Source organism: Cottoperca gobio, chromosome 17, assembly GCF_900634415.1.
Source record: "Cottoperca gobio chromosome 17, fCotGob3.1, whole genome shotgun sequence".
Taxonomy (NCBI): Eukaryota; Metazoa; Chordata; class Actinopteri; order Perciformes; family Bovichtidae; genus Cottoperca; species Cottoperca gobio.
In genome coordinates, this window is record NC_041371.1 from 20,551,617 (window position 1) to 20,562,809 (window position 11,193).

The following is an 11,193-nucleotide window of genomic DNA, read 5'->3' on the forward strand; positions in this document are numbered from 1 at the left end:
AGATATTGCTATCTTGAATATAACTTAATACCTTCCCCGCCACTGACAGCCAAACTAGTCGATATCCGAACCGTCTCATTCAGATTGAGAATATTAGAAAACAGGCATTTAATCGAATACCGATAGAATGGCAGCCCGCAAACGACCTTTAGTTTAGCTAGTTAACGTTAACATTGTAACAACTAAACAAACTCCCTGTAATTCTGCCTGCAGTGGCCGTCAAACCATTGAGTGACAAACAATTAAAGGGTAACGTATAGGTAACTGCAACTTCTGTGTTTTATTGGTTGTTACAGTAGGATAGCTATGTATTGCATCAGGTTGAGAACATGTATGCTAGCTGTAAATAGCATGGGGTGGTTATATCATGTATACAACTCCAATGTGCATGTGCTATGGGAAGTGTTTTGTTACTAATAAATAACGTGTATTTTTCAGATTGAAAATGATTAGATTTGCATCTGGAAGACGCACAATGTCTGGGGTGAGAGATAATTGTACTATTGGATCAGTGCAGCTTGCTTTCTAATGCATACAGAAGATGTTTATGCACTTTTTATTATTATGTTCGCAGGTTTCAGTATGGAGCTGTCTTCAGCCGATAACCAGAGCCCCAAACTGCACAACAAAAGCTCAGCTGCTGTTTCACTCTCAGGTCTCCTCAGTGTTGATGCCATCCAGACTAACTCCCACCAACAGGTTGTTGAGCATCAGGCCAGTGAGCTGGCCTACCTCACGTCTCTGCCACGGGGATTCACGACGCACCTCAGAAACAGCAAACAGCAAAGGCGGTTTCAGTTTGAGGGCCCTCACCCAGGCTCCCAAACCCGCTCTTTACCTTGGTTTTTCTGGACTCATCCCTTTTCTGTCTGCCCCTCTCCTGATGGCTGCCACACAGTCCTTCTACCCTGAACTGGCATATGTTCAAGTGGTCTACGGAGCCTCTATAGTCTCCTTCCTTGGAGGTGCCCGCTGGGGGTTTGCCCTTCCTGCCGGTAGTCCTGCTAAGCCTGACTGGATGAACTTGGGAAACAGTGTGGTGCCTTCACTTCTGGCCTGGATGGCACTGCTCTGCAGGGACAATATTGCAGAGGGAGCCCTGGTAGTAATTATGGGACTGGGTCTGTCTCTGCATTATGACCTGACCCTGCTGCCAGGCTACCCCTCCTGGTTCAAAGCCATGCGTACTCTACTCACTCTGGTAGCCACCTTCTCACTGGTGGCTACCCTGACAATTAAAAAATTCTGCACTGAGAAGAAGATTAAAGACTTTCAGAACTGATTCAAGAGGACAGTTTGTACTTTGAGCCATATGGACTCAATAAAAATGTTTAATTAGGCACAGCTGTGCCGACAATCTGGTTTGTTCATACTGTACACCAACGCACAACAGTAATTACCTACATAAGTTTGAATATCTTTTATCTTTTGGGACAAATGTGACATGTATAAATGTGGCATATTATTCAGAAAAGTAATAAGAAGTTGCAAAATGGGAATTAGAAGATCCAAAACAAGACGAGACTTTGAAATGAAACATTTGTAGAATCACATTCTTTGCTGTGAAAAGTACAGACAAAAAGTACCCTTATTGAAATGTTTGAATATGGCAATTTTAGATGTGCAAATTGGAGATAGGATAAACATTTGGACTATTTACATAACTTTCCTTTCCATTGGTGTGTAATTCCAGATGGATACAGGTCAGTACAGTATATTTCTGTTATTAATGTTAATGTTCCCCTCTTTAATGACTACAGGAGCCTACATTACATGATACAGAGGCCTAAACATTGCATCAGTTATTTAAAGATGATGCGTTGTCACACATCACAATGAGTTTTACTGGGGATTGACATTCAACATAAATGTTCAGTATAAATCCATGAGTGATGAGTTTAGTGGCAGAGCAGGAGGAACGTGATCCCATGTTTTCTTGTTTGCACAGTGCAGAACAACAATTCAGGATGTGTTTGTCATGTATGTGCACAGTCAGTGTGGTGGCTACAGTGGAGTTCTCTTAAGTTATTACATTGAAATGAAGAAAGAGGTAATGGAGGTTCATTTTAAACCTAGCACGCACATAACTCTATTATGAAGTTTATTCAGTCTGAAAAGCAACCAATGACAGATGTTGTGTAACATTAATATTGTGCTGCAAAGGGAGAACAGTACAAGAAAGGACATTCCGTTTCTGTGCAATGGCTCCACTCAGCTTGAAAATGTGGAACATGATAAGATAACTTAACATAAAGAAAGTAAAAACATTTCTACGTCTTATAATTATTATGTTGCGTATCTCGACATCAGAAAGTTGAATTGTAAATTATAGTAATGTCAGGTGCCACTGATGAGTGAAATGATAAAACCCTATTCACTGTTGAGTGTAAATGGTGACTAAGAGGCACTATTATTTACAGTATCATATGATATATATACAAAAATAATCCAGTGAAAATTACTAAATGATAACTGCACTTGTGTGACAACAGTGGTGTACTGTTCAAGTGTTGTAATGTTTTACAGGGATCCCTTATCATGGAACTTTGGTTCCATTATTAAATAGGCTCAAGTGGTTTGATCAATCTTCCAAGTAGCAATGCACTTAAACATCTTTAAGGAAAAATAAAGAGACAACAAAAAAAGGTATAAATCCTGTTTTTCCCAGAGGAAGAAAAACTGCTCCATCCAAAAATAGAATTCTGCTGTGAAAAAAAATCCTTATCACAAGGATTGCTTTGTCTTCAAATACACAAGAGAGTGTTTCCACTGATATTCTTGTAAAAGCATTTAGTGAAATGAAAATGGGGACACAGGCCAGTCGTGGAGCAGTATGAACAATGTTGCCAGTTTTCCAGTTTTAGATCCGCCAACATCTGTTCAATGAATGTCAAATGTTCTGGACAATAAAACAAAAAGTAAAAACATGTCTAATCCATATAAATAACGTATATGATCACGTGAACGCCTACTTGGGACAGAAACACACTTTTGTGTTTCTTAAGGTGCAGCTTTTCTTCAGTTTTTGCCATTTTTAGAAGGATACAGAAGCTGACAGTTGTTCACAATTTGAATATTTCTGGCCATCAGAGCACAGCCAGCCCGCCGTCACAGCGGCTGGTGATCATGTTGCCAACTTCAGTCCAGGTATCCAGGTGAGGGTCATAGATTTCCACAGAGTCCACCGTCACCGGGGCGGAGAAGTCTCTGCTGGCGGCCCTGCCACCGATGGCGTACAGCAGCCCGTTAACCGCTGACACTGACACGCCGGCACGAGCAGTGGACATTGAAGCCACCTCAACCCATTTCTCCTGGAGACAGACAAGTACAGAGGGGAGGAGAACATGAGCACTCAGACACCAGGGTTTCTGCATGCTTCCACAAGTTACATATAAGACTACATAGAATGAAATGTAATACCCATTTGCATTGTGCAGTCAAAGTATAAAGGAAAATGAGTATGAATGAAAATAAAAGTGAAGCAGAATTTAATCCAGGTCCCGATCTGCTGTAGCTAAATCTTAAATCAAAATCTTAAGAAACTAGTAGGGTAGCATGACCGTTACCATGGAGCTTCATGGATGCTATAGTACATTTTGACCGGGGTGGAAAACCTTTTATTTCGATTATGGTTCTGTTCTCCCGCCGAGCAAAAAATAAATAAACATCCACTCTTGATTATTAACACAGCAGCAGAGCATTCGTTTTGTATAAAAGACCTACAAAATGAAATTCAAGATCATTTTACGACAAAAATTCAGGCAATTTAATTAAGACTTTAACCCTGATGGCGGAAAAGCAAGTGAAAATGAGTTTTGTCCCAATGTACCTCTTCTGGACAGTACTTCTCCACGGTCTCCAGTGCACCCAGTGCCTCATTCCAGCCGCCCACCGCGTAAATGCAGTTATTGAGGCAGGCGACGCCCACATAGGCCCGACGTGTGACCATGACGGGCAGGGCGCTCCATCGGCGGGAGATAGGGTCATATACCTCGGCTGAACGCAGCTCCATTCCTTCATCACTGATTCCTCCAATCACATAAATAAACCCTGGAAAGAGACACCAGCAGAGCTGCTTCACTGAGTCTCTCCAAGTCATCAGAGACTAAGTAAAGAAATTAACTGCAGTAACAACGAGAAGGGAGGTTCAGTGGCATTTGTAAGTGTGTGTGAAACTGTTTGTCAACACTGATAAAAGCACTTAAACTGCCCTTTCAAGACAAGTTGAACTGGATTGTACACATTTATTTTTCAACAAAAGGGGAGGAACACACCTTGTAGCTCACAGCAGCCAAAGTAGTATCGAGGAACCGCCATGCTGCCGATGACCTCCCACTTGTTCTCCTCTGGGTCATATCGCTCCATGGTCTTCCCAATCTCAGAGCCAATCCAGCCACCTACAGAATATTTTTGGAGCTTTTTGTTATCCTATTTACTATTTTGTTTTCTTCTGATATTGATGAGATTCCATCACCTAATCCGCCTGTGTCATTGCTTGTAATAGTTTTTACAATAACAGCTTTAATAATTTAAGCGTCATGTCCCAAAAAGTCAATTTTTTTGTTTTGGATTTTTGTGTATACAACATTTTTAATAACATGGCTTCCATGTTCTCTCACTGTGCGTGAAGAGGTACTCCAGTAATTTAGTATTGCACTTTTATAAGTTGAAGGACTTGCAAGATAAAGATAGACAAGAAAAAGAATGGTCAATATTAAAGCAGCAGAGGCCGAGGTATGTTGACTTTTAGTTGATAGTATGGGTCAAACACTGGATCCTACATTTCCCATAATGCAACCAAATAGTATCTTTCATTAAACCAATATACTGTATGCATGTAGGGATAGGTACTGAAACCAGGTATTAAACGTGCCCCTGGTATAAATAATTAAAGACCAGAGTATTGATAAGCTCTGACGGTACTTTTTAACGTTTAGTTGTAATCACGCTGCTGCATCTCGTCTGCTGTGTGTCGGTGCTGAGCTCCTCCAACTACACTTGTTACTGTAAGTGCAATAAAACCTTCTCGAGTAAAAAGCCAATACTTTATCAGTACACAAGCATAAACATGAAAACATGTAGAAAAGTGGTATTTCAATCTGCTGAGCGCAGGCTCTCATCCACCACCGCTATGTTTTAACAATGCTTTAATTTGGCTAATAGTGAATTGTTACAAACAAGCTACAAAAAACCATCAGTTTGTAGTTTAATTGTTTATCCTAGTTTGCCACGTGTGTTAAAATTTGTCAAATTCTTGTAAACTAAGCTGCTGGCTGAGACAAACCAGGTGTACCTGCAGGCAGTGATTCACTTCAGCAGAGGGATGTTTCTTTCTAAACTTCACTCATCATTGTGATGTCAGGAAGATTATTGATTTTATTGACATTTTACATTGTTTCCGCTGAGATATTATTATTATTATTATTATTATTATTATTATTAAATAGTGATTTTGCTTTATTTATTTGTTTATTATTATTTAAACTATAAATACATTCTAATCCTGTGCTGTATTTATTCTTAAAAAAACAATATATATATATATATATATATAGTTGATAAAAGCAGTAGTATCAATAAAATCCTATCGATATCCATCCATGTCGTAATTTTCTCAGACTCAACAAAACTCCTTAAGAGCCCCAGAAGACTTTATGCAGGTTGTTTTCGCAGGTTGAGTAGCACTAACCCTCAGTAGTAAACTGATCATTGTGTGTGAAATTGATGGTTTGACAAACATGGTGCTACTGTGCCATTTACCAAGTGCATACAGAGCTCCGTGGCAGGGACAGACGCCAACTCCACAGCGTGGAAAGTTCAAAGACGCCACAGCGGCCCACTGCTTGGTCACTGGGTCGTATCTCTCAGTGCAGTCAAAAATCATTGAGTCTTTCTCCCCTGGTGAAAAACAAACAAGTTCTTGTCAGACTGAAGACTGTTGAGGTGCTTTTATTTTTGGGCTTGAGCACAAACACAAAAGACGACCTCAGGTCTCTCTCACCTCCCACCACATAGATCATGCCCTCCAGCACTGCAACCCCCAGTCCGCTGCGGGCCTGGTGCAGGGATGACACGGTGGTCCAGTACTGGTTGAAGGTGTCGAAGCGCTCGACACAACTCAACGCCCGACTGTCACTCCAGCGGCCGCCCTGCAGCCGAGTGTAGCCTCCTAACATGAAGAAACAAGATTAGATGGCATTACTGACATTTATTTTTTGGAACAAGTCCATCTGGTTGCTTTTCTATGTCGAAAAAAGTGATTTGAAACCGAACCTAAGGCATAGAGGTATTTCCTGGCTTTCCTTCTGGGTCTCATCTTGGCTGGTTGTAGCTGACTGTACATCTTATTCTCTTTGGGAGACTTTGTGACTTCAGTGTATTCCTTCAGCAGAGTCTGCAGTGCCACCCGCAGGCTGAAGTCTGTAATACCTTTAATGAACGTCAAACATATAAAGTTGTTTGCAATGCGTCACCTAATCAATTTTACAGCAATATTGTGATAAATAATACAAACTTATGTCTAATATAAAAGGGGGGGATGTACAAAATGTTGTTTTCCCCTCACCCTCTATGTACTTGAACAGTCTCTGGGGGGAGAGCAGAGGGAAGCGGACCGGCTCCAACACCTCTACTACGTGTTTTTTCCTCTTTGCCACATCTTGAAGAACCCAGTCCATGGCTGCAGTGAATACCTGGTACTCATCCTCAATTCTCAGCTCTTCACTCCTTAGCAGTCTCACCAGCTGATCCTTTGACAGGCCCCTGAACTCATCAGTGACACACACCTTAAAGGGAAGCAGTTGATAGAGGCAGAGTTACAGCGCTTTCAGCTAAATGAATTGTAAAACAATTCTGATTAAATGCTGAAGGTGTTTGACTGCGCTTTTTTTGAATAAGGACAGAGTAAGAACAGATTGCAAGTCCATCCAGGATTAATTTACCAGAAAAACACAGAACAGAGTTTGACAGCAATACCAGAGGCAAGGGATGTCTGATGTCTGAAGTCAAACTCTGTGTCACGCAACTGAAACTTGCACCAAAGTCATACCTCCAGAAAGTGAACATGGATGTAGTTCTCGGTGAACTCCAGCATGTCCATGCAGGCAATCTGCTCCAGGAACTGAAAGATGCCCACACAGTTGGACGGGTCCATGTGGCCCTTGAGGAACTCTCCACAGATAGACACCACCTCGTTCAGCTGCAGCATGTCTGCTGCCACCATCAGCTCCTGGACATTCTCCACCGTCACACTAATCACGCCTGATAGGAAAGATTACATATTTTACACTCAATGGTTGAAATGACACAGATCTTATGGAACATGATGTGAGGAATATCGGGATGGATGCAGACCTGTGTAAATGAAGTCCAGCAAAACCTCAAAGACTTCAGTCTCCACTCCAAGGATCTGCACCTCCTCTTTATCCGCCTCCCTCATCCCTCCAGAGAACAGAGCGGAGAAGTAAGGGCTGCTAGCAGCGAGCACCAGTCGGTGCACTCTGAAGACCCGGCAGCCAACCTTCAGCCCCACATCACAGAAATCTGTGCAGAGCCGCATCTTGTTCATCTGGGCCAGGATGAGTCTGGCGTAGCGGTCTGAGACCAGCAGAGCCTGCTCGGATGCCTGGGTTGCCATGGCAGCTGCAGCATCACCACCACAACCAGTGGATGCTGACATGGAGGTGGAGGACATAGCAGCTGGGGCAGGTCTGTGTTAACATGGAGGCCAGTATTCCCAAACCCTCCTCTCTAGTGAGTCTCAGCATGAAATAGACCTGAAAGAAACACGAGCTGATTGCATCAACACCCAAACACGCAGAGTTACTTGACAGTTGTGTAACAACACAACACTGTAGCAATGTCTCATCGTAAAGCTCACTGGTGCAGTCATATACTAGTAACTGTCCGCCACCCTGTTGCTATTAATGGATATTATAAAGTAAAAAACGCCAATCCCCGCCGTTAGCCAGACATGCTAGCCAACACAGACAGCTCGACAGTGGATTCAACCGTCATATTCATCGGTTAAAAACTCAACTGAAAAGAGACAACTTTACCTTGACCAATTCCTGCTCAGAGAGGGTCTACTCTCTTGTATTGGGGGGGAAATTGATCAAATTCAACTTGTTTTTAGCCGCGACTTACCCATATGTTTACTGATAAGGATGCAGACAACTTCCGTCGCCCTGCAGACTGTCAACACATCTTTCTGGATCGACTGCTCTGGTCTGGCAGTTGAATCCTCAGTCATGACCAACCAATCCCAGATAATGTTGCATTTTTCTATGTCTGTATCATTTAATTATCGCCACTGACCCTTGTTGTCCACCTTGGGAGACACAACTTTAAAGTACACTAAGGTATGGTTTATTAAGTTTGGTTTTTATTTTTATTTTTTTAATTCTTATGGGTTACTTAATAATTCTTGGCAGGTTTGTTATAACACACTACACCAGGTGGCAGTGTCGCCTTTGAACAAGCAGCTAAACAAATGGAAGTCCTTGACAGCAAGCCAAAGAAACCTGTACATGTACATTATCATAGTTTTCTTAGCATGCCAGCCTCCAGCAGAATGGTGATTTTTAGATGTAGCCATCCTCCACTGTGTTGGCTGTAACCACTAGAGACTTGACCAAGCCTACGAGCTAGCTAACCTACTCTTAGCAATGGATAGTCCAGTTTGTTTTAATCAGTAGCTTGACATCAAATTGGTTTAAATATTATGTTGGAAACTTGTTATTACATACAGAACTCAAGCATTTCTTGGCCCATTAGACCTGTCTGAGTTGAGGTGAAAAACACCGGTGACAGTTACAAGAAAAAGTCCTGTAACTGTCGCTTGACTTGTATTTCCTGCTATTTCAATGTATCACCAATAATCTAACAGCCAGTGCTGTAGGCCTCCTAGAGAATAGTGGTAGCCCCAATGTTGGCAAACTAGAACTCAAAGGTAGATATGTGCCAACCTGGCAACTCTTTGTAGTACATGCTTGGTTGGTTTGGTTTCTCTCCTGTTGCCCTGTATTGTTACATTTCCAGCACATACTGTTTTGCTAGAGGGGATCCACCATTGCCATTATCTCAGCTGAACAATTATCTCATTTGATACAGCTTAAATGGACTCTAAGCCAATATAAGGTAAAGCTCGCCCTCTGAACTGACACAGGGTTCAACAATAAGGATTTTCCATTTGCCCGGGGCAAGTAAAAGGCCACACCAGGCTAGTAAATGTAGCAACTCATTTGCCTGATTGGGCAACTGGTGAAAACCAACTGCTAATAAATAAAACAATTTGTATGGGGGTAAGTGAAAACTTACTTTGGGTAGATGTGTGACTCACTTGCCTGACTGGGCAATTGAAAAAAACCCATCACTTTAATGTCCCCCCCTCTTTGCAGTCAAATATATTGGGAGGAATTTGAAAATCTAGACCTAAAATGTTATTTTGCTACCCTGAAAGAAGTGAGATGGTGAACAAAAAAAAAATCATAATTTCATAGTCAGAGAATCAGTGATGACAGTCTAACTTTGAGCAAATTAATAAATTGTTTTTAGTCATCTAGTATAAGATAAAAATATATTCATGGCAATATACTACGTTCTGTCATATTCAGCTTTTTCCTTTTTCACAATTGATCTTTCCATGAGTAAGCCTGAACCTTGTCAACAATGTATTAACCTGTAATGTGATATCTTTTTAACTTGGCCACATGTTTAGCAGAGAACCCAAAAATATGAAAATTTGTATGGAGGATATTTTCTTTATCCTTTAATAAGATTAGTTTTTTCTCAATGGTCGCACAAGCCTGACTGCCACTTTCCACCCAAGCCTGAGTTGTGTTAATCACATTATGTATTTTTAGCAGTCGTGAAGTGATCAGTGCTGTTTTGCAATTCAAGAGCCTCATCGGTTTCTCATTGAAGTTTGACAACAGCCTCCATTCAGTCAATGGATGAAACATGCTAGTGAGGGACATACATGTTCTCTCTAGAGCATGATAATATGCCCATCAGAATAACTGAGACATCTGTTTTTGGTTGTTTGTAGCTCCTGGCTTCATTACTAGAGACAGAAAACAGGCCTCTGCTTAATCCTTTAAATTAACCTTATTGACAGAATTTCCATGGCTTTATGTGTTTCATTTGTAATATGAACCTTTTTCTTTTTCTTTTTCTTTGCCTTTTGTTCTTTGTGCTGCTGCCTGGGCAGGTGCCTCTTGTAAAACAGGTTTTAATAAGTAGGTGAGGTGCTAAAATTCATTTGAATGTAGTGACACAGACTTATTTTGGTGAAAGTGGTTCTGTTACAGTGTGATTATGCTTTTTTTGTTTTGTTAGACATGGCTCTAGTAGTCTCTTTTTTTTTTTTTTTTCCTTTAGGCAATGTCTTTGCTTGTCACGAACATGAGGATTATTTGCTCCAATCATCATGTCTCTCTATTGTGGTGATGGGAAGCAGAGTTTTTTGACTTGCTCCCAGAAGCTCCCTTGGAGTGGGAGAAAAAGTAAATAATGTGAGGGTCATCCTATGGAAAGCGGTTACCATAATTACCATTCTGTTTTAAGTGCAGGGTATGTCTGACTTTTTCATCAGGGCTCTGTCTTCTGGCTAGACGTTGCTTTAACCAGGAAAGAAAAACATCAGGATATGAGCTTAAGGGTTCTTATGGGAGTAGGTAGAGTTCAGCGTTTACTGACTACTTGGCTTTAAATCGAACCAGATAATGCAAAACAGGTAATTACAGTGCTCTGTGGTAGGAGTTTTTATTGTTATAATATTGCCCATAACGTATACTGTCAGAATCCCTGTTGTATGATGAGGGTATTTTATTTCATGTTCATAATACAATTTCCTTCTTATTACAAATAAGCCTACATTGTATTGTAAATGTTATCTTTACATGTTTGTTCTGACATTGCCAGACAAGGCTTCTTTCCTCACCAGACAGGACTTGTGACTGTGTAACCCTTCTTTATCTTGGCTGAGTTCACCACCTACAATGTACATACAGTATTATGCTTTCAGACCAACCTGGTTTCTGATTTGAACTTTGAAGCTTCTCTGTCACCTGCAGTCTGTCAGTCCTGTGCGACATTGGTTTGCTGGCTGTGTGCCTGCTTTTTTAATCTATTTGAAAGCTGAACTCCCTCAATGAGATTGTCCTGAGAGCTTGAGGAATGCTGAGGTCCTTC

General features: G+C 41.2%; 2 protein-coding genes across 5 annotated transcripts; one reads left to right on the forward strand and one right to left on the reverse strand.

Annotated features, from left to right (window-relative positions):
* Positions 1 to 3: 3 nt before the first annotated feature.
* LOC115022129 (transmembrane protein 69-like) lies at positions 4 to 1,357 on the forward strand. 2 transcript variants are annotated; one of them, XM_029453012.1, is made up of 3 exons: positions 4 to 249; positions 439 to 484; positions 575 to 1,357. In XM_029453012.1, the coding sequence occupies exons 2-3, from the start codon at positions 446 to 448 to the stop codon at positions 1,280 to 1,282; spliced, it is 747 nt and encodes a 248-aa protein (XP_029308872.1). In that variant the 5' UTR covers positions 4 to 249; positions 439 to 445; the 3' UTR covers positions 1,283 to 1,357. The 2 variants fall into 2 exon arrangements, with proteins under 2 accessions (XP_029308872.1, XP_029308871.1); XM_029453011.1 differs by having other exon boundaries at positions 9 to 260.
* A 1,307-nt stretch (positions 1,358 to 2,664) lies between these two features.
* Positions 2,665 to 8,246, reverse strand: ipp (intracisternal A particle-promoted polypeptide). Of its 3 annotated transcripts, none has more exons than XM_029453004.1 (10): positions 8,146 to 8,246; positions 7,354 to 7,775; positions 7,049 to 7,260; positions 6,566 to 6,785; positions 6,274 to 6,429; positions 6,002 to 6,169; positions 5,761 to 5,898; positions 4,275 to 4,397; positions 3,830 to 4,050; positions 2,665 to 3,311 (listed from the first exon to the last, which is right to left on the reverse strand). In XM_029453004.1, the coding sequence occupies exons 2-10, from the start codon at positions 7,691 to 7,693 to the stop codon at positions 3,087 to 3,089; spliced, it is 1,803 nt and encodes a 600-aa protein (XP_029308864.1). In that variant the 5' UTR covers positions 7,694 to 7,775; positions 8,146 to 8,246; the 3' UTR covers positions 2,665 to 3,086. The 3 variants fall into 3 exon arrangements, with proteins under 3 accessions (XP_029308864.1, XP_029308865.1, XP_029308866.1); XM_029453005.1 differs by having other exon boundaries at positions 7,354 to 7,791; positions 8,146 to 8,181; XM_029453006.1 differs by having other exon boundaries at positions 8,058 to 8,181.
* Positions 8,247 to 11,193: the final 2,947 nt, after the last annotated feature.